The sequence below is a fragment of the Euprymna scolopes genome, chromosome 25 (genome assembly GCF_053919585.1).
Source record: "Euprymna scolopes isolate OS-2025 chromosome 25, ASM5391958v1, whole genome shotgun sequence".
Taxonomy (NCBI): domain Eukaryota; kingdom Metazoa; phylum Mollusca; class Cephalopoda; order Sepiida; family Sepiolidae; genus Euprymna; species Euprymna scolopes.
The window spans coordinates 59876314-59901018 of NC_136506.1; the positions used below are offsets into that span (position 1 = coordinate 59876314).

The 24705-nt window shown below is 33.9% G+C and overlaps 1 protein-coding gene across 1 annotated transcript in view; it reads left to right on the forward strand.

The window, feature by feature from the left end:
• The window catches only part of LOC145247374 (uncharacterized), a 43887-nt gene that overhangs the window by 17451 nt on the left and 1731 nt on the right, over positions 1 to 24705 (forward strand). Inside the window, exon 2 of the mRNA XM_080109055.1 lies at positions 13521 to 13642. Within this exon, the coding sequence (XP_079965181.1) occupies positions 13521 to 13642 (122 nt within the window). The remainder of the gene's footprint in view (positions 1 to 13520; positions 13643 to 24705) is intronic.

A 24705-nucleotide genomic window follows, 5' to 3' on the forward strand; every position in this document is an offset into this window, starting at 1 on the left:
AATGACAACTTAATCACACTGTATCCTCAATCCAAATTTCAAACTATAAAAACATCCAACAAAACATATGGAAACTGAAGATGAAAAAAAAAAGTAAAATGGGAAACTATCCAAAAGACTACAAAAAACTGAATGTTAACATTTTAAAAATTTCCAAACAAATATTTCATGCTATTTGATTTTATATTTTTCCGTTTTAATAATATTCTCGCTAATGATGAAAATAAAGAACAAGAGTGGGCAGTTGAAGGAGAAAGATTTAGAAATTGAGGATCTTATCAAGTTGTTGATTAAGTCTATTACATTAAGGAATTTTGTTGCAGTCAAGTTAGCTTTGATTTTGTAAAGAACAAATAGATTACATGTAGAAAAACTTGAAAACGAGTTTCTTTTGTAAATATTTTTTTCTTTTTGTCTGGAAAAGAAAATGCACTCAGTCACTCTCTTGTCACCTGTAATTCTACCTGCTTAGACCAACCTCTTTATGTTGATTAACAATTATCTGTCTAATCTTATTGTAGATTGCTTAATTAGATTTTACTCTTTGGTGGAAGAATTTTATGAAGACAAAATTTCATGGAAATTCAGTTGAATTATTGGAAATTTTTATAATAAGCAACAGAAAATTATGGAATTTTTCAATTCATATTGTTTTCTAAATTTATGCATGTTTTTTTCTGTATTTATTATTGCTGCTTTGGAACTCTTTAGAGTTAACAAAAATGAAACATCCATCTTTCAGACCAGTTGAAATTACGTTTCGAATGTTGTGTAAACTAAAAAAAAAAAAGTTCAGATATGAATTTTGGATTTTTTTTGTTTATATTTCCCCGATATCTTGAGCATTTTAGTCATTTAAGTTTCAAACTATAAATTTATAACTAAATTCTACAATGCACTCAAGCGTGTCTAGCATTTGTTTTGTAACCTTATATATAAGATCTTTTGTTGACAAGATGTTTATAGACTATGCTGAACAAAATGGTCCCAATGAGATTTTCAGTTATGGTCGCATAATTTTATTATATACTAGCAGGGACCCAAGGTTGCCTGGGATTGAATGATGATCAACAAATATTTCACACTCTTATATTTTTATTGTCATCGAAATCCGTGAAACCGCTTGGGAGGAAGCTTTCATGCAGTAACTTAGTCCAAAATGTATGTTATTCTACATTGCACTCTGAAGAAACTGTTTTTTTTATAAAATTATTTTATATAAATTTTTTTTTTTCCAGTTAACGGAAAAAAAAAAAAGAAAGAAATTTACATGCGGAGTTTGAACCTACAGACCACATCATACAAAAAAAAAATCATGCTATTAACTCACTCACAGTGGAATTTTCACGGCCCGCTGTTCTATCATTGTTGCTAAGTGATGACATGGAAAAAATGGCTTTACCGATGATAGATAAATTAAAATAACAGTTTTGATTATCGGGGGGTATTCTGAGACAAAACCCAAGATCACTCCCAGACTTATATACTGAAGTTCTGTAAATTTTAAAGAAAATCTGTTTAGCCATTTCGGAGTCTATAAGGAACTCCTCACACACACACACACAAACAAAGTTGCATTTATATAATTGTAGATAGATAGATATATATTGTTAATGTTGCCCAAAGTAGATCATCCGACTTCTGGTGTGCATATGTACTGACACACTATTGGTATTTGGATAACTATTTTCATCCTTATTGTAATGATGTTTCCGCCAACCTTTTTCAGGTGCATCTTTTTGATCTTGGTACAAAATCTATAACTATTTGATCCATTGGTGTGGATTGGTCTCATTCTGTCGATCGTGATTATGTAACAGTTATGTTATTAGTTATTGCCTGTGGTAAGGATTAAACCTTAGAACTGATTGTTAATTAATACCTTTATCTGTTGCACCACATGTTCATGCTGACAATTCTATTATAAATTTTTGACATTTAACCTTTGTTTAGACATGTAGTGTTGTGCCTTGGATAAGGCTCTGCACTTAAAGTTAGATGTTTGATCTTTCAACAACTCAACTTGTGTGGCAGAGTTGAATACAGTTTTGTCTTTCTGTGCACGTTCATCAACGTACTCTCATCAAGGCATTCTTATCATCAAATAACCATGCTGTATATCTAAAAAAAAAATGTTTTTTTCTATGTACACGTTGGGCTTCTTCCCCACCATCTTTGCTGAATGAGACAGCAACTCCATTGGCACTCCTTTCAAGCAGAATCTCTGCTGACCTTAACCCGATGTCATCACCACAGTTAACCAAACTTTTAAAACCATTGTTAACAGTGATAATAACACTAAAGATGATAGTAGCCATAGTCATTTCTTGTTTTGGCAACATTATCATTGGTCTACCAACTTAATTGGAATTGGACTGTAGAATTCACCCTCGTCTGTTCATTCACAAAATTCTCAATAACTACTTACATTTTTTTGAAATTTTGCATGAAGTTACAAGGGAGGAAATGTAACATTCTTGGATTTTTTATAAAAGTTCTGATTGCGTCCCCAGGGGGTCAAAAGAGGTCAAAATGGTAAAAAATAGCACTTTTCGGAACATAGAATCTTTTCTGACCATTAGATTTTGCTGAAAATTACTCAAAAGCAAGATCACATGGATCTTTCTGGAACAGTAATCTTTGACCCTGGAAAAATTCTGGGGCTTGAGCCCCAAGGTGCTTTAGGGGTGAAAAACACACCTTTTGGGGCTAATTTTTATTTTTCTTCTAAAATTCATACTTGTGTCAAAATAGGGGTTTTAAATGGTACTGAATTAAAAAAAAATTAAGGCATCGTTAGTTATGAAACGGTGTCATTTGGCTGTTTTAACTCAATGTTTTACACCAGGCCAAAGGTTTAAATGGTCAAAATAGGTAACAGTTCTATGACTGATTTTGACTAGCACTACAGTAACTCTTGTAGACTCATTTTACAAATATTGATTATATATTTTTAGATTGAACTTTAATATATGCAATTGGTTTACAATATAAGGTTACAAACTAGTAAGCAGACAACTCAATTTTTTAAAGTGTCTTCTACACATAACAATCTGACCTTTATCTATCGTGAGGAGGCAAGTAAATAAGAACATGCCAATTTGGATTTGTTTTACAATTCACGGAGATTCGAAAAAGTTGTCAAAAAACGAATATATAATAACAAATACATGTTACCAAAGACGGGATAAGTTCCTCTTCTGCCTAACTGGATAAGTTATTTTTTAAATATTCAGAGAAGAGCTGACAAAAATATATTCGATTATTGAAAAGTGCTGCCTAATTTAATGTAAAATAACATCCTCATTTCTAGGCCTTTGTGACAGTTTAGAACTCAAGACTAACAACTATTTTTTCCTATGAGAGATAACTTGTGTGTGCTTTACCTTTTAAAGTGATTTCATATGGTTTTACGACTTTGCCAATTGGATTTATGGTTAGAGATAAAAGATTAATAACCTGTTCAAAAAAAGTTGGAATGACCAAGAAATGAAGGACCATTTCAATATAAATTTATAGGAAAAACTGATCCTCTACTTGAAATTCTAAAATATTTTTTCGGGGTGGTCACACGTAATCGTCTAAAAAATCAGAATCTCATTTTTGAAGAGGATAGCTAAGGGTCCTCATCTACTTTTAAAGATAATACTTTGTTTTTTTTTTGTTTTTTTTTCATTTGACAAACAAATAATGATTAAATCATTTCACTCTGATAGGTTCATAAGAGTAGTGGTTGATGGGCAGAAATCAGAAGCTCTTAGTATTAATGCTGGAGTCTCTCAAGGGTCCATCCTGGGCCCAACTCTCTTCCTGATCTATATTAATGATCTTCCAAATGTCCTCCTTACATCATTCATAGACATCTATGCTGATGACACTACTATCTATGGTAGCACATCTAAGACCGTAAATGACCAAGATCTCTGATTATCTCTCCTCTGATCTTGAGAAAGTGGTACAATGGGGAAAGAGGTGGCTTGTCACTTTTAATGCATCTAAAACCAAGCATTTATCTTTATATCATCAACGCTCTGATCCCCATCTAGCATCCATTAAAATGAATGGCTCTCCTCTTGGGGAGACCTCATGTTTTGACAAGCTTCTGGGCTTGACCTTTACTCCTGATCTTAAATGGAACACATACATTAAATCCGTTTCCAAGGCAGCTGGAAAAATGATGGGATCCTTCTATCGATCCAGTAGATATCTCGCTGCTGATGCAATTCTCTATCTATATAAGAGCCAGGTACGTCCAAGGATGGAGTACTGTTGCCACATCTGGACAGCAGCTGCTAGAAAGGACTTATCCTACCTTGATAGAGTTCAAAATAGACTTCGTAGCCTTGTTGGGGGTGTCCTTTTCTCTTCCCTGCAACCTCTTTCTCACAGAAGAGATGTTGCGAGTCTATCTCTGTATCGTTATTTTCATGGCAGGTGCTCGGCTGAGCTCGAATCTATGCCCCCCCTCACCAAACTTTCACACGAAACACCCGTCTGGCAGAAATCACTATCACTAGTTTCCCCCACTCTTTATCTGTGCCTAAACCTAAGCGTAGATTCCATGAGCAAAGCTTCTTTCTTAGAACTGCACGCCTATGGAATTATCTTCCGCTTTCCAGCTGATTACAATATGGTTGTCTTCAAGTCTAACATAAACAAGTTTTTGATGAGCCGTTCCATATAAGTTAACAAATTTACCGAATCTCCATTATTAACGGTTACTATAATGTCCAATTTCTACTGTACATGCTTTAACCCTTATCTTCGAGTGGCCTCTTGGCCTTGATAACTGGTGATGCCTATGTAAAAAAACCAAAAAAAAAACCCCAAAAACTTAAATGTTTTCCATTTATATATTTTCTCTAAACTTTCGAGATTTTCATCTTGTGCTATTTTCCCCATTCATACACTTGTGCCATTTTTACTGGTGACACTTTTACCGCCCCTCCCAACCCACCTTTCAGAACGGTTATAAAATGTATCAATTAATCATGTATACATTTGTTGCTTGCTTTTTATGGATTTTTTTTTTTTAAGAACTCCACAAATATTATAAAAATTGATATTTGTAAAATGAAACTTTTACAATCATTAATTTTTCTGATATTTGTGGAGAATTTCTTTGTCAATATTCAATATTCAGATTTGCTATTGTTGTGATTTGTAACATTTAAATTAATTTTCAATAAACACTGTTTTATTTTATTATTTTTCTGGCAAAACAAAAGTTACCATTCTGCGAAAAACAGGAAACTAGCTGTTAAAATTTGGCAGAAATTTTGAGAGCTAACCGCTTCAAGATAATCCCAAAACTATAGAGAGAGTAAACACGGAATATTTTGTATATTATAAAAAAAATTTTTCTAGAAAATTAAAAATCTTGTGTTTTTCTTTTATGGAGATTTTTTTTTGTTTTCAATTCAGCGTTTTTTAAAAATTTCAGATGGCAAAGTTAAAAATCTAGCAATTGCCTGGAGATTTTTATTTCGTTACTTACAAAATAAAAAAAATTGTGATTAATGCTTTTACTAAAGTTGCTTTATTACCTTGTATTCAGAAACATGAAAAAGGCATCAGTCAGGGGACCATATAGGTTTTTACTTGTTTATATCAGCAATTTTTTATTTTTTTTTTACTTGCAACACTTAGAATTATTTTTATGATTTTTCCTTGTGAGGTCCTTGTTAATTATAAGTCTACTAACAACCCAACATTAACTGTGACTGAGAAGCAATGCATCAGCAACTTTCAGTGAAAACTGTGCATAAACTTCTCATCAGTAAAAACAGAACTTCGAACATATTGCCTACTATATTAAGTTACTTAAAAGACCATTCTCCTTCTACAGATGTGCTGCTGTTTTGAGATTTCTTATTCAACACCATTCTTCTCTGTCTGCAATTTTACCTTGTCCAACAAGTTTAGATATGTTTCCTCTTCTCTTTATTCCCTTCTAATTCTTTACTAATTCCTTATTTTGGCATGCTTTTTGGAAGAGATCATCACATCTAGAAAACTGCAAAAGTAATTGGCAAGCGTTCAGACGTTGAAGTAAATTAATCATTCTTTTGGTATACTTTTTTCTTTCACTTTTTCATTTTTTTTTTTTTTAGTTAAAATTTTTTTTAGAATGACATAAAATATCAGTAAAATTAAAACAAAAATGAATGAAGCGAGTCTAAAATAATAAAAAGGATTATTATATTGTAAACTAGCTGTACATACCTAGCGTTGCCTAGGATTCATTACGTTCATTGTAATTTACCCTTGTTTTACATGTCTGAAATAAGATGTTTTATTTTTTTATGCAAAACAAGAATGATCAAAAATAGTAAAGAACAGAAATATGATACCCCCCCCCCAAAAAAAAAAACTAAGCAACAATTTTATTTTCTATCAAATCGGTAACATAAATCAAGGAAATAATTTTGGCATTCTAACAAGAACCAACAAAACAAAGAAAAGGTGGAAAACGAATATACAGCAAATATGTGGTGCTTTCAATAAGTTTCTAGACTTTTCATATGGCCACTTTTATTGATAGTACACACTTTGAAGTAATCTCCTCTTGTACTTTTCCAACCTTCTGGAAAGCCCCGTGGAAGTCCTCTTGTATGAGTCACAGCCGCTTTCATCTCCTCTATTGTCTCACAATGACAGTCCCTAAGACTTTTCTTGAGCTTAAGGAATAATCAAAGGTCACAGGGAGACTATAGAGAGGATAAGGAACTGTCTTTATGCCTATCTTGGTCAAATAGTCTGTGATTTTCTCTAAGTACCCCTGGGACAAACTTTGCAAAAATCTTCTGCATCTTCAGTTCCTTTATGAATAATTGTGTGTACAGTTCCCACACTGACATCAAACTGTGCACTTATTGTCTATAGATGCACGACGGTCTTTATCAATGAAATTCTTTATTTGACCAATCAACTCTGGTGTTCTGACTTTCTTATTCCTCCCACACCTCATCATCCCGATAATTGTGCATAAAGCCAGACCCTAACTTTCAAACATGCCAGCAGGTAGCACATGCATCTGTTGAGCTTTGAAAGTACAAAATGGGTACAATTTTCAAATATATTTTGTGTTTATTTTTTCACCCCTTATAATAAAAATATGTAAACTTTTTTATCAATTAATTTTTTATTGCAAAAGAAAAAATAAGGAATTCGATTTATACTAAAATTGAGATAAAAAATAAATAAAAACAAGAATTAATTCAAAAGGAAAAATTGCTTGGTGCTTCTGCATTAAATGTAAATAAACGTTTTGTTAATTTTATTTATTTATTATTACTTCATCTTTTCTTAGTTGTTTGATGACGTTTCGGCCAACTATTCCTCTGGCCTTCGTCAGGTGATAACCGCAATGGATAGAAACTCTGAATCTCCTGACTGCATTCACTGTCTTCCATAGTTGTTGTCGTCTCACCACGTTTTGGCTAAGTAAGCCTCTGGCCGGCTTTGGGTAGGATTGAAACTGTTATCTTCAGACAATTCTCACCTGGAACCGTAGAGATTCAACGTCTCTATCAACTACGCCAGGGACCCCAAAGGGTGATCAAGGTTGAATTTTTTGGTCTATAAATTCATGTTTATTATCTGACCTTCCATGGTCGAGTTCGTACCTAATGGTATATATTATTTAATTGGAATTCATTATTGAGATGAGTATTATCTATTAATTTTATTTATTGTGGACTATTATCCTCATCTGTTCTTAGAGCCACAATATATGGTCATTATTTTTGTTTAAATTCTTTTTTTAACATAACAAATAAAGACTTTAATTCTTTAATTAGAAAGAAAAATTAAATAAAAACAATGTAATGTGCTATCATGCTATAATCATGATTTTCCTAACATGTTTACAATTGTTTTAAAGTAGAAAATTATCAACTTATCCTCAAAACTCTTCAGCTTATGGTAGTAGAAAAGCAGAAAAATATAAAAAAACTCTTCATATTCAAAAAAATCCTTTAAAAATTTGCCTTTAATGTAAACATTAACTAAAAGTAAATTTTTAAAGGATTTTTTATCAAACACTTTTTAAGAAATATTTACTCTGTAATTTTTATGTATTATTTTCCATTATTTTGATGGAAAATATAACCTATATAATATTGATATTTTTATGTACAATAGTTAGACACCTGGTCAAATTATAATAGTGAATCCAGCTCCCTCAATAAGAGGGGTATAGTTAGATGCAAAATTTGTTGTAATTAGACCAGTCAACATTTCCTGGTGGCACCTCATGCTACTGGCGATAAACCAACCCACCTCTCTGAGAGACAAGGTAATGTGTGGACAATAAAAGCTATATTTCACTTTGACTTGAGTTGAAAGCCTGTTTTAAATGAAGTGTGTGTGTGTGTGTGTGTGTGTGTGTGTGTGTGTGTGTGTGTGTGTGTGATTATTTCATTGCTGGTAAATTGTTTCATGGTTGTTACGTTTTCTTTAAACTTTTTTCTTTCAAACTGAATGAAACAAATACATTACGACATGTCATTTTGTATTCACTGAAGAACTTGTATCCATTCTTTCAATGTGGCCATATTATCAAAGTTTCCTGTTCTATACATCTTATACTGTTCAGATTTAATTTTCTTGTCATCAAAACCAAGCTTTAAAGCTCACAGCTCACTCATCATATTCTCATATCATTTCTCTTCATGCAACGCCAAGTTTTAAAGTAATACATCTACCGGATAAACTCTTTCCTTAGTCGACATTGATAATGCTCTGCTTGTTAGTAAAAGTTGAAGTTTTTTTTTTTTTTAACTTACTCCGTCCATTTTTAACTCTTACAATCACATTAGCACCTGCTTCACCCTGTACTCAACAAGTATCACCAAGATAAAAAAAAAACCCTTCTATAATAGCCTTGTCATCTAAATATACTTTATCTACATCGGAGTTATCATCCATTGTCTTACACTTCTTGCATGCAAATTATCTTCTCTCAACCTATCAATAATTCCACTGCATTTATAATATAATGCTTACAAGTACCATAACAAAATTAAATTGTATCTGATTACTTTTCCATAAACTGAGTAGTGGAATTTTCCTACCTTTTTAGGAGCTTTCCAACACTACAATCATTGATTATCACTTTGGTCTTGGTAACATTAACTCTCACCGTTACTTTCCATACTATTCCTCCAAGTCGTTACCTTAACAAGTAGGTTTTCTATTGTTTCACAGGCATATACTAAATTGTCATACAGCATTACTTCTGGATAATTGAAGCAAAACTTGTAGATAATGCTTATGAGGGGTGTGCAATAAGTAATGCCCCTGACCCATTTCCCATAGCAGGAGAGCAGTGAAACTTGGCACAGTTATTAGTCTTTCTCTATATAGGAAACACCCAGAGTTATGCATTTCTCCCATCGTATGATGCAGCTCTTGAGACCGTTTTTGTAGAACACCCCAGGTTGGTCCTCCAACCAAGACATGACTTCAGAAATCAAGGCTGCATCATCTTGGAAACACTTTCCTTTCAAAAACAACTGCATGGCTGGGAAGAGGTGAAAGTCAGAGGGTGCAAGGTCAGGAGAGTAGGAAGGATGGGGCAGGATTTCATAACCACACGCCCGTGTTTCTGATCTGGCAACATGCGAGTTGTGGACCGGAGCGTTGTCCTGCAGGAGGAGGGTACCTCTGCTGATCTTGCCTCGCATCTTGATTTTGATAGCTTCCCTTAATTTCCTCAAAAGTGAAGCATAATAGGCTCCTGTAATTGCGGAGTATGACAGATTTCTTGGCAAAGGGTGCCAGGAAAGCTGTCATTACTACTCCGTCCTGGTCCCAGAAGACTGTGAGCATGACCTTGCCAGCGGAGGGCTGCACCCTTGCCTTCTTTGGAGGTGGTGAGTCCAAGTGATTCCACCGCATTGACTGGGCTTTGATCTCTGGATCATAGTGATGGAGCCAGATTTCATCCTGTGTTATCAGTCTTTTGAAAAACTTTGACTCATCTTCTTAGCACATCTCTAAATTCATCCTCGAGCAGTCGACGCGTTCTCACTTCTGGAATGGTTTGAGTAACCTGGGAATTCTTCTGGCAGACACCTTATGCATATGCAAATGGTCATGAATGATAGTTTCCACAGACCCTATACTAATCTTGACATCTTGAGCTGTTTGGCGAATAGTAATGCACGGATCTTCCAAAATGGCAGCCTTAACTTGACGGACAGATGCCTCATCAATGGCAGAAGGGGGCGACCAGGTCTGGGAGCTGTTTCCACAGACTTCCGTCCATGTTTGAATTCACAATGCCAGCGTTTTACAAGGTCATATGATGGGCCATTATCACCATAAGTTTCTTTCATTTCGTCAAAAGTCTCCTGTGGTGTGCGTCCTTTCAAATACAAAAACCGGATCACTGCTCGACATTTAACAGGCTCCATTTCACTCCTGACTCAGTTCAAACACCTGTAAAACAGAAGCCACAATTAGTTCAGAGCTGTAATTTGCCACATAACCCGTAGAGATATAAATCATTGCACATGCAAAATTTCAGCTAGATCTGAAAACTGGAAGTGGGTCAGGGGTATTACTTATTGCACGCCCCTTGTAAAATATAAAAAATAATGGACTTGGTACAGAACCCTGATGTAGTCCTGTTAACGCTGTCACCAAAATATGCTGTTATTCTAACAAGACTTTGAGCATTTCTGTACATTGCTTGAACAACCTACTCTAATTATTCATTTGTCTCTAGTTTACAAGCATGTGAGAACATTTTTTACCACTTTGTCAAAAGCTTTCTCTCACTCCACGTAAAATACAGTTTCTTGTTAACCCTTTACCACCAAATTGTACTTTCAAGTCGCCTTTCAGAAAAAAAAATACTTCTTGCTCTTTTGGCTTGTCAGCCCAACTGGTCTTAAAAAAAGAACAGGTCTATGCATGGTTCAACAAGTGAATGAGGGGTTGTTTATGTTCATGCGTCAGTTGCACACTAACTTCTGTCATGTGTGAGTTTCATGATTAAAAAATTCGTTGCATAAAAAAATTCTGCCAGTAAAGGTTTAAGGTACAACTCTTGCATTCGTCTCTGCATAAATATAGCATCAGTGTTACTTTGTCCAATTATAAAACAAAATTGCATTTTGTTTTTTTATTTGCTGCTCAATTATTCTTTCAATCACTTTAAGAATCCATCAACCTTTGTATTTACTCTGTCTTGTGCTTCTCTGCTTTCCTTATAAAAATTTACACTGATACTAAGTCCCATCGCCTTTCAGCCTCTTCTTTTCTTATATGATTTGTTAAGTCTGTGATCATTTCAATGCCCGAATTATCTGCAGTTTTGAACATTTCTGCAACAATGCCTGGAGTCCTGCAGCTTTATTTTCAACCAATGCCTTTGAATCCGACATGCTATTTAAGATCCAAATGAAGGCATACAAAACCTGTTTTATCATCTTTGATTCAAAATATGGGTGATTTACAGAAAGCATATAATGTTTACAATGGATTTTGTGTAGATGTTGGGAAAGTGGCAGCAAAATATTGAGCATTGAATGTGAGATACAGTATCGACTGAGATACTCATAACCAACTTCCTAAACAAATTTTATATGGAGATTTAACTGAAAGGAAATGTCCGCCAAATAAAATATAAAGAACATTTTGATGAAAAACAAAAACTACGAAAAAAAAAAAACAACGAATCAAGATCCAGTGACTAATTTTAAAATTTGAACGTTTTGCTAATTTCTTTCATCGGGATGTTTTTTTTTGTTTTTTTTTTTTACTTATTTTTTATAAGTTTTTCATCTTGGTTACTGTTTTAAGTTAACTGTTGAAAATGAATACTAAAAATTTTGATTTTTTTAACTTATTAAATAACAGAATGATAGAATCACAAAGTTTACAACCTCCTTATTGAAATATTTGCATGATTACCTAGAAATTAGATTATTTAAAAATTTGAACCAGAAGGTAAGAATTTTGAGTTGTAAGCTATTTTAGTTTCAGAAGAGAAGAGAAATATTGTTTCAGACAAAATGGTAGTATCAATCCAAGGATACTTTGAATTGTAAAAGCTTACAGACGAAGATGAAGAATACGGAGTGGAACGATAAAATTGTCGTCCTAAAGAAAACAACACTATAGCTTCATTTTAAAAATTTATGAAAAAAATCAATCCAGGTAACTTGATTATGTAGTAGAGCTGACATCTATTAAATGTAGCCACCTTCAGCTTCAATTACTGCCTTGATATGAGTCTGGAACTTGGAGCATTCCTTTTCCACAGGCGCCGACAGGAGCTCGGTGGATGGCACCGATCAGGCTGGCTTTGGTGTTGTGGGAGGTCATGTTGGTGATGTTCTCGAGATATGACCGAACAAAATAGTCCAGCAGGTTCAGGTTGGGGGAGGAGGGAGGGCCAGTGAGAGAAGGGTACAAAGTTATAGCACTCTTTCTGAAACCAAGCCTGGCTTTCTCTGTACGTGTGGGCCTGTCCTGCTGCTATACCCAGGGTCTGCCAGCAGCCACCTGATTGCACCAGGAAATCGCCACACTCTTCAGCACATCCAGGTACACTTTGGTGTTGACTTTCAAGCTGACATCGAAGATGTAAGGTGGCGTGATGTGGCTCTGACTTGAAACCACACAAAAGATTATAACCGTGGCCTGAAACTTTGTTTTCATCCCTCTGGGTACGTCCTTTGTGGCAATCCAGTGATGCATTTTGAGGGTGCTGGCAATGGTCTGGTTATAATAACTTAGATCAGTAGAGAGCATGAGTTGTACAGCGGCACATCTCCGATTTCGCTCGTTGAACATTGTGTCACTTTCAGACATGACAGAAGGCTCCTATCGCTCTTGGGATTTGTACACCACTAACTAACTAGTAGATCGTCTGCAACAAAAAAAGAAAACTAGTTTTGGAAATGGAATCATGTCACCTTTTCTATGGTGACAATTTTATTGTTCAACTCTGCAGAGTTTCCAATAGGTATTCAATCGGAAGAAATCTCAAGAAGGAGTTCCTTCCCATGTTAAGAAAAGTTATGTGCAGGATATTTATTTTTGAAGTTTTTACAGAATTTTTTGAAAATGTGCCACAAGGCCAAAATTGGGTATGAGAAGGGAATTGAGGTGGGCGTCGTCTATTTGGTGATTTCCTTAAATTACATTGAAAACTTTTGTGGTTGAGTCACCCACAATAATAGCAGATAATGTTTGTCTTTTTGTTAGGAGAAAAATTATACTTTGAAAAGTTGCAGTTTTTATTCAGGGTAAAGGTATAATTAGATTTTGTTGGTTTCTGGTGGGCATTTTTAGAATTTCATGATATTTGTCTATTCTTTATTTTCCTTTATCATCTTTTTAGTTTCTTCATAACTTCTTAGTGCTACTTTGCTATGGGTTTTTCTTTCTGGGTAATCACTGTTGTAAACGGCTTAAAATTGCTAAAACTGAACTATTAATATCTTTCAAATAAAGAAATACTTAATTAGTTAGTAAAAAATTGTTAATGATTATTTTTACAGGAAGGTTTCCGTGATGGTATGGCTGGCGGTCAAGATGAAGTCATTCAAAACAGTTTTGATACAGGTTATACTTTGGCTGCGAAAGAGGCATGCGAACTTGGCCGCATTCAAGGTCAGATCAGGTTAGTATAATTGGAACAGTCCACTTTTCCTTTCCTTATTAACACATTGTAATGCATTATCGTAATAACACTTTGGAGTTGATAACTTGATACTCACTACTGGAATTTTGAATTGTTTCTTTCTCCAACCTTAGAAATTTTCTTATATACTATAAGGTTTGGATATTAAAGTGAGCTCACATGTTTTTAAGACAATACTTTTCCTCTGTTTTTAATGACCTCAGTGATACATGATGAAAACCATCCTATGAAGTTGGTGTACTAAACAATTCACCCATATTCTGACTTCTGGCATTTTAAAATGTCATCTTGATTTAATTTAAAGAAATCTATTTGTTCGCTCCACAGCCCTGATCTATGCTACCATAAATCATCTCTTTTTTTACATAGGCATCACCACTTATCAAGGCCAAGAGGCCACTCGAGGATAAGGGTTAAAGAGTGTACAGTAGAAATTGGACAATATAGAAATCATTAGTAATGGAAATGTCGTAAATTTGTTAACTTATATAGAACGGCTCATCAAAAACTTGTTTATGTTAGACTTGAAGACAACCATATTGTAATCAGCTGGAAAGCAGGAAAACGGAAGACAATTCCATAGGCGTGCAGTTCTAAGAAAGAAGCTTTGCTCATGGAATCTACATGTAGGTTTAGGTACAGATAAAGAGTGGGGGAAATTATTGATAGTGATTTCTGCTAGACGGGTGTTTCTTGTGAAAGTTTGGCGAGGGGGGGGGCATAGATTGGTGCTCAGCCGAGCACCTGCCATGAAAATAATGATAAAGCAGAGACAAATTCGCAACATCTCTTCTGTGAGAAAGAGGTTGCAGGGAAGAGAAAAGGACATCCCCTACGAGGCTACGAAGTCTATTTTGAACTCTATCAAGGTAGGATAAATCCTTTCTAGCAGCTCCTGTTAGATGTGGCAACAGTACTCCATCCTTGGATGTACCTGGCTCTTTTATAGATAGAGAATTGCATCAGCTATCTACTGGATCGATGGAAGGATCCCATCATTTTTCCAGCTGCCTTGGAAACTGATTTAATGTATGTGTTCCACTTAAGACGAGAGCCATTCATTTCAATTGATGCCAGATGGGGATCAGAGTGTTGCTGATGTAAAGATAAAAGCTTGGTTTTAGATGCATTAAAAGTAACCAGCCACTCCTTTCCTAATTGTACCACATGCTCAAGATCAGAGGAGAGAGAATCAGAGAACTTGGTCATTTACGGTCTTAGATGTGCTACCATAGATAGTAGTGTCATCAGCATAAATGTCTACGAATGATGTAAGGATGTGATTTGGAAGATCATTAATATAGATCAGGAAGAGAAGTGGGCCCAGAATGGACCCCTGAAGGACTCCAGCATTAATACTAAGAGCTTCTGATTTCTGCCCATCAACCACTACTCTTATGAACCTATCAGAGAGAAATGATTTAATAATTGAGAAGACATTTCCAGCTATATCATAGCTGGAGATATTGTGAAGTAAACCTTTATGCCATACTCTATCAGAAGCCTTTGATATGTCAAAAGCAATTGCCCTAGAAAGGAAGCCTCCGTCGAGAGATTCGCTCTGTAAGCACATCTGCTGTAGATCTATCAGAATGGAAACCATATTGCGTGCCACTAAGAAGGTTATTTTTGCTGAGATGGTTGATTACTTCTCTATTTAACACAGTTTCCAGAAACTTACTCATGATGCACAGAAGACTTATTGGCCTGTACTGAGAGGGAGATTAGAGATTACCTGAATTCTTAAATACAGGGCATACTGATGAGATTTTCTAGGGTGATGGGAAGCAATTCTCCTTAAGACAACGTTTAAACAGTTTTGTAAGGATGGGCGCTAGTTCTGGTTGAAGTCTTTTGAGTACTATGATTGGAATACCATCAGGGCCTGTTGCTTTACTGGAATCAAGGTTTTTAATTAGCTTGGCAACATCACGACCAGATATTTGTATATCACATAGTATGTTTTCTGATATAGGAGAAAATATTGGAGGTTGGCGGCCTTGGTCGCAAAGGGTAGAATTAGCTGCAAAGTTCTTGGCAAAGAGTTTGGCTTTGTCTGATGCTGACGAAATTACCTCAGGTCCATTGATGATGGTTGAGATAGAGCACATGATTCTGGTCAGGATTCTGTCTGCTATTTGCCAAAACTGGTGGGAACCAAGCCGCTGCTCAGCTACTTTGGACTTAATGGACTGAGCATATAACTCTCTTGCGTTCTTTATAACTTTTTTACAGTGATTGCTGGCAGTCCTGAAAGCAGCTTTAGTCTCAGTACATCTATTACGTTGGAAGCAATGGAAAAAGTGATTTCTATGTACAATGGCAACAGTACATTCTGGAGAGAACCACGGCTGGCTGTTTTTGCTGGAATTTTTTCAAGGGTATGAAACGGTCTATACCTACAATTAACCATTCCGTCAGGTCTGATATTATAAAGGACACATGCTTTTTAAACATGGAACGCAGAGGTAGATCTGATATAAATGTACGGAAGCTATCCCAGTCAGCCATAGTGTATTGATATACTGTACGATAGAGAGGTACGTCTGGGGACTTATTACATTTCATTTTTATTTTAACTGATAGAACAGAGTGGTCGGAAGATCCAAGTGGAGATAGAACAGAAGCTGAACACAGTTCAGGGCAAGTTGTGAGAAAAAGGTCTAGTAGATTTGCATACTGGCTGTCAGTATCAGGCACACGGGTGGGTTCGTGAACAATCTGAGTGAGGTCATAAGCAATGGAGAAACCATGACAGAACCTCCCCTCATCATCGGTCTTGTTTGAGTGAGTTAACCATTCCACATTGTGAACATTAAAGTCTCCAGACATGAATATTAGCTGAAGGATAAGCAGATAGGACGTTGTCAATTTTCTCAGATATGCTTTTAAAGATAGTAACTCCACTGTTGTGAGGGCGATAGAGAGCAAATATAAATGCAGTAGTTTGAGCACGTGCAATCCAGAAGCACATATAGGGTAAGTTAGGATTTTCTCTGGAGATGTCCCTACCACATGGAAACCCATCTTTTATATAGGCACATATTCCATGGCCATGGCGATCTGTTGGTCAGATTTGGAAGTTAAGTTAGAGTATCTCATCTAGGGAAATAGTCTGTCCAATGCCAGTTTCACTTAGAAAGTTAGAGTATCTCATCTAGGGAAATAGTCTGTCCAATGCCAGTTTCACTTAGAAAGAATATGTCTGGTTTAGTCTCCCTTCAACTTCTGGAAGGTTAGAACGTAGACCTCTGATATTCGAGAAGGAGACATTGTAGTGGGGGTCTACGTTAGAAATTGGAGATCCGGGTTTAATCGTGTATTTTTTATTAAAACTTTTCATGATGGAGTTTTGGGAATTGTGGATTAGGTCGACAGACTTGCTTGAAGCAGGACAGAGAGGGAAAGTAAGAGAGAAATAGAAATGAAGAAATATTTTTTGTAGCACATGAAAAGGTAAAGCCGTAACAATTACCCACTAATATGGCATCGAGAGGACCCACGAGAAGCTACTGCATGGTCCAGAATCCATTCACCAAATGGCGATACAGCAGCCCCAGTACTTTGCACCTGCTGATAGGACAGACTCCTTAATGGTTAATCCAAGGATCGGGTCCCTGTTTTATTATCTATTCTATTCTAATAACTGTATCTTCCTGATAGTAAAAAATGACATGTTTATGAAGAAATGGAAATAAATTTTACTAACTTGGATTTTTGAAGTTGAAAAAAAAAATGTTTTGTTAATAGTAAAGAATTAATGTGGAGGTGAGAAACTAGTAAATTAATAGTAAAGAATTAATGTGGAGGTGAGAAACTAGTAAATTAATAGTAAAGAATTAATGTGGAGGTGAGAAACAATTCTGCTTGAAACTACTTAATGAAATTGATTTTTGCAGACACCAGGGGAGAAAACTCTGCACATGATTACTTCCTTGCAATATTTGAAAATAGATTTATAAAACAGACATTTTAAGAATGCAGACAATGCATTAGAATAATTTTTTTCATTCCAGAATAGCTTCAGTGATCTGGTAAGGCCTCTTGTATCCTTTAAAATGCTCAAAACATGTTGCAAGTGGAAGTAGAAGAAAAATATTTTACTTTGTATTATGAGAAATAATTTTACGAAAAAGTCATAAATAGCAGAAATAGGTAGAAATGTCAAAAAATTATTTTGTTGTTATGGTGAGCAAGAATGTCTCCACTTTTTTTTTCTTAATCAGAATAAGTATTTTCAGAAGAAACTGAGACAAGATAAAATATATCCATGCCACTATAAAGTGGAAGGAAAAAAACGAAAAAATAGGCTTGTCTGAATTGAGTATAAATGCTGACTTTGAAAATACAAGATAACTTTTATGTTTATACATATTATTAGAAGAATAGCATTTCAGTAAAATAAATTCCGCCAAAGCAGAATAGTTTTGCACCACTTTTCATGTCTCCTTATAAAATCAAGATATCATGTTACGCGATATGTCCTTGCGTAATAACAACTTTTAGGCAAAATTCAACTTCATTCATCTGCACAGTCTCCTTTTACATTTCTGTAACAATTAGGTGAATCTTTTGTTAAACGCTTAATTTGTTAATTATTTGTTAAATGATTAATTTGTTAATTTTTTGTTAAATTGTTTAATTTGTTAATCTCAAAATATGCTGATACTGATGTTAATCAGAATAGGCTATTTGAATATACTGGCTCCCTGATCAATGATGCACCAAAAATTATAGCTTTACTTGTTTTTTTTTTGTTTTTTTTGCTCAGTCTTGTTCTTCAAAACAAAAGAAAAAGCACTAGTTAATCATGGGTGTCAGATAAATAAAACAATTTTGACCCTTAAACAGCGTTCCAAAATTCTTAGTTGTCAAATTGCTAGAAAATAGAAAAAATACTAATAAGCAAGAGTTAATTTATCAAGAAATGGGAATTTTTTGTTGAAATAAACAAAGACTCGCAAAACTTGTTTAAAAATTCTAAAATTATAGATGCAATTTTTTTTCCACATGAAAAACTATATCAAAACGACTTGTAATAAATCATGAATTGGCCTTGGCAATAAAGGAAAGATAATTATAGCATTAAATAAGCAAGGAGTATAAACGTCTAAACACAAAAAGAATAGTCAATTCACACCAACAAATACATGCATACTAACTTTTGACACCCCTATTATTTTTAAAGAGATAAAAATAAAATTGAAAAAGTAGAATAATATATACCAACACCTTTAAGATGACACAAATATCATAAATATGGGAGCCATAAGGAAATATGTAGAGGGATCAAAATATGTGGAGAAAAATGGAGAACAAGGACTCGACCACACAGAAGAAGAAAGCCAAAAAGATATAAAATGTTCATGAAATATAAAATGTAATGAAAAGCATCCAGCCTATTCAAATACCAGCACAATATACCAAAAAGAAATCATCGCAGTAAAACAAATGTACCTTACTTGGAAGCAAGAAAAAATGTTTAGTCATATTTAAAAAAACATGCAGAAGTTACCTCGAAAACAACCACATTAATATAACAAAATACAAATGACAATACAGAAAACTTATTAGAAAACTCGTCAAACTAAATCATAAGTAAATAATCAACATTTCAAGAAAACCTAAAAGATTATAATCAGATATTAATAAGACAAAAGACAAAAAAACATGTCTGAAAATTAAACAAAAAATTACCACCTGCTCAAAATGCTAAAAAAGAAAGATAACAATAAAAAACATTCCTAAAACAAGAAACTCAACAGATAACTATAAAAACAAGAAACTCAACAGATAACTATAAAAAAACTAACAAATTCGAAATCCATGAAAAGTTGGAAACCGAAACCAACACAACTCAGATCAACAATCAAGAAAATAAAGGCAAATAAACAAGATAAAAAAAACTAGAATCTAAACTGACAACACTATAGCACTGAAATTTAGTTGCTTTTAACTAAGAAGTTAAATTCTGATAAGAGATGAAATTGCAATCAGGTGATGATGAAATGTAAAAAAGTTCAGAAAATCTTGGAACCAAAAGAAAATATTTAACTTTGATCAAACAAAAAAAGAAAAGAAAATATGACCCATAAAATAATACAATGGAATTGTCATGGAATGGAAGCCAACATGAAAGAATTACTGCTGTTATTAACAAATGTTTGTCCAGATATTGTTTACCTTCAAGAAACATTAAAGTAAATGACAAGTTTAACAAATTTCTTTTAAATATTCAAACTTATGTTTGATATCAGAGAAAGAGCTTGTGGAGGTATGGTAATCTTGGTCACCTCAAAGTCAAGTTAAATTTAACTCCAAGCAATCGCCATAGAATATTGTTTCTTATATTTCCAACTGCAAAATTCTATCAGTAAAAACGAATATAATACTTTAACAAGTCAGCTTCTGCTGGAAGTCTTTAACATACATAACACTATACAGGAATGAACAAGCACAAATTCAGAAAAGGTAGAATGCTTGAAAACATTAACAACTTATGCATTTTCATTACAAAACGCCAAATACATTTGATCCATCTACTGGCTCTAACTATAACATAGATTTGAGTCTGTAAGCCTTGAATTTTCTTGGATGTGCATGACAGTTTCTGTTAGTGATCATTTCCGAATTGTACTTGAAAATTTGGATTGTGACGAAGCTTGATTCGATTTTAAAGCAGGCAAACTAGAAGGGATATAAAAAAATGTTCACATCATCTTGCACAAAATAACAGCAATGCATAGTTCAACAAAGAATGTAGACAAGCTATTTGTTTACAATGTTAAGGCCTGTGTAAATTTAACAATGAATCCACTTTAATCTCCTCCAGATAAAGCACACAAAGGAATTAAGATCAAAAGAAACTCCTGGCAAAATCATGTAAGCCAACTGAATTTTTTCTCCCAAGTTAAAACCATCTAGCCCAAAATCCAGAAAATCTCTGGCAAAACACTCAGTTCCCAGAAAACACAATTCTATAAACAATACTGAAATAACGAGAAAAGGTATCGTGAATGTGCTTGTCAAAATTATCACAAAAAATAAAAAAACTCTATGGTAATTGAAAATTTGTAAAACTAAATTACAATTTCACTTTAAGAACTCTGAAGAATATATAACAAGCTATTTACAATATCATAGCTAGTAGACTATAAAATAACATAGCAAATCTATATATATTTCTGAACTTCCACATAACCATAAAGCTCCACTAAATACATGGATGAACGATAAATTCTCAGAATACAATTTTTGATCTACAGCATATCATCTTCCTAATAAAATTCTGAGTCTGAAAACTGCATAATTACCCAACCTTCCTTTTAAAACCTAAGTTGAATCAGTTACGAAATATGTGACTAATTGGGAATATTCCCAACAGGAATATTCAAAGGAAATATTTTTGTAACCCCAAAATAAATATTAAAAAAAATAGATGACAATTTTGCATGTGAACAAGAAATTATTTAAAGTAAAAATGGATAACATAAATTAAGAAGTGCTGATTTTAGCAGATGAACAAAACATTCTTGTCAAGATTTTTTTAGTCTGAAAATAAAGCACATTTAATTGTAATTTAAGAAAATTTAATCAATCCTTATGAAATATTTAGCATAACAATAAAACTTAATAAAACAGTAGAAGAAATCTTAAATGATGTAGGCATGTGTTTGGTATATTATGAAGAGATTAATGTGAATAGCATTTGCCAGTAAGTACTTGCCATCCATATTATATAGCTTAATACCTTTCTATTTGGTCAGTGCCTCTTCAAGTGTGAACATCCAATTAAACCTAAGACGCTATCTTGATAGTGCTGGCCAGCTGAGCAAGGATCCTAAAGTTTCTGACATATTGTCTCAAGAGCAGTACTCTCTTTTGAGAACTTTCTTGACTTAAAAGTGAACAGTATTAATGATAGTCTGCATAAACACCATTCCCAACTCATTTGTAGATTTGTTCATTGCCGTAGTTAAGTCTTAATTTTTAACTCCTCCTCTCCTTAGATCTTCAGCTCTTCCTTACTCCTGACTCAAATTGGATGGAAACTGAACACTCTAAATTCACACAACAGAAAAGCGTTTGAAAACCTGGCGTGAATGTTGTTTATTAATGTGATGCACAAGTTTTCCAAATTTGGCATTTGTGATATGATGCTCAGCCTTATACATATTGCCATGGATATCTCTGGCCAAAGTTGTTTTTTCCACCTCTAAACATGATCCAGAATCTGCTCAGTTCTGCAGAGACAAACTCTGTCATTTGCTTGTTTTTCCCATCCTTAATAACAATATCTAATTGAACTTTTATTAACGGTGCATCCACATTTTCGATTTGATTTCTATATGATCACAATGTCATCACATCTATCATAAGAGCTGCAGTGATATCAATTTTTTTTTTATTTAATTTTGACTCTTTACTCAAGTGTCTTAGAATTTCAGTAAAGTATGTCATCAGCTATCAATTAACTTGTACACAACCTGAACAATGTATTGTTTTTTGTAAATGAGCATTAGGTTTTCTATCGGTGAATATTTTATTTTGCCTGTCTATTTGCTTTACAGAAGTAATACAATTATTTAGTCCTTATCTCCTGATAGTCTGAGATTTCTTAACTTTGCTGTTGGAGATGTACACAAAGCCAGGGAGTGGCCAACACAATCATCATTCACAAATCTAAGCAGTATGCTTGTTTTTGTTGCTCCCAATTGTTACGACAGCTCCATGTGATTCCATATTCATGATTTCCAAATTTAATAAGATTTTCTGATTATGAAATATTTATGCCTGTTTTCATCACACTCTTTGCAACAAAATGAATGTTCACTTGAAAAGTCGTAGGATAAAGAATTTATAAATAACCAACTACAAGCGCCTCGAGTCTCTATAGTATCATTTATGAGCACAGTAACAAATGCTGATTGAGTGACTTTATTTTTTATACTAGTGCTGCTTGTCTGGTCTGTCGTGCTAGCAGTTTCTCACTTGTATATCATGATTGTGTTTTTTTGTGAGGCAAAGAATATGGGATTCAAATTTGTCAGAAAGTTATATACAGATTCAAATTTCGATGAGAGTATTACCTCCTGGGTCATCCAACAAGTGGTTTTAACAGTACCAGCTATGCTTTGTCCTATTGACTATCAAATTTTTGCAGTTCAAAGTTCCTGTGTAGATTAGTAATATTGAGGCAGGAATGATATGCTTCGCATAAAATATGGTGGATGAGGCAAGAATGTTGGAAGTTGGTAAATTTGATTTATGAAGAAATATTATTTTGGTTGCGTACATGTTTTAATCTGTTAAATTTTCACCTGAAAAGTGAAGCCATTTGCATTGTGTGAATCATTGGTTGAGACAAGTTTGTTTTTGATGGCATCAATGGAGAGGATTGCAGTTGACTATTCTGCAGTTGGTCCACCAGCCTTGGTAAAAGAGTAGGTATAAGTTGTGACAAGTTTTTCTCTGCAGAACTTAGCAGATTTGAGATCATGTTTAGAGGTTTGGAGGGGGGACAAAAAAAATCAGCTTTGGCAAACAGTGAGTTAATTTTTTTGCATGTAGTATTCTTGTAACTTCACACTGTTCATTCAGAATGTGTAACATTTTAATGGAACTAGATTTACTGTGTAGTTTGTAATGGAGGCATCAATTTTTTCTTACGCTTGTAAAACAAAATAATTTATATTAAGGAAAGTAAAAAAAAAAAAGTATCCTCCACCATCATATTTTCTTATTTCTCTCAAGTGAGAATACCAACATGTTGAGGTGAGATTGCAGAAAAATTCAATAACAAATAGACTTTATTTCCCCCCTTCCCTCCTAAAATATGATCAAATTTGAACAATTCAAATCGAATTTTAGTTTTAATTTCAAGATAATATAAATGTAATAGTTCAATACAAAGAAATTATAATTCTATTGTAAATGAATAATATAAAGATTAATCTTTTGAATCCAGGTTTTGAAAGAAAAATAACAGGAAAAAGAAATCAGCTGATGCAATACACATTTCTCTTGAGTTTACAAATGTATTTATGAACGGAGTCTCTTTAATAGCTGTTAAAATATATCTGAAAAGATTTCTCTTTAATGTATTTGTATCAAATGAACTGATGGACAGCAATAAATTTGTGAGAAAAGTGTACATTTTATGGACGAATCCTAATTGATCCAATCTTTTTCTTTGCCATTTCCAGTGAGACAAGCATGGACAAAATCATTTGATAGCAAAACCACGTGAAAAACTGAAGGATTATTTGAAACTCAATTGAGAAAAATAAGGAATCACAATACTCCTCAGCTAATAATCTTATGATGGACAATAATCAATACGAATTCTAAATGGGTTTTAACATCCAAGTAAAAATATTGTTTTGAAAATTAAATAGAAAAGTATTGATATAGAATGACATAATACATTGCTATGTAAACTCAACAACTAAAACATAGATAAGAAACATAAGGGCCAAATATGACAAAATGAAGTGTCTGTTGTATAGAATATACAAATAAAACATGGGAAATGTTCCTTTGATGAACCAACAAAAGATAATTGTACGCATTCTTTTTTTTCTATAAAATATTTCTCAACTATCATTAACAAGGGGAAATAACCAAATCAAGGGGAATTACTTTGAACAGACATGAAAATACAAATCTAGTTGTTTCCCTTCCATTAAAGTAATTGATACTCGAATCATAATGCTACATTTCTTTCTCTTTCTCTCAAAATAAAACATTCTATTGCATAAAACTTTAGTGTCCCAAATTAATCGACAACCAAGTTCTTTTTCTTTTTAATTAGACTATACTAATCTATATATCTTATAAAAGTGAACGTGTCTGTGTCTACATTTCCCTACGGAATAACTCTGTCAATTTTAAGTCTACAGACTCAAAATTTGATATACAGGGTACTGAGATTTGGGAAAATCTTTGTGATCGGTTTTCAGCCAGAAATTTGGCTGTTAAGGGGTCAAAGTTCAACGATTTGACCGTTGACAACTCTACCAAACTCCTCGGACAATTTTGGG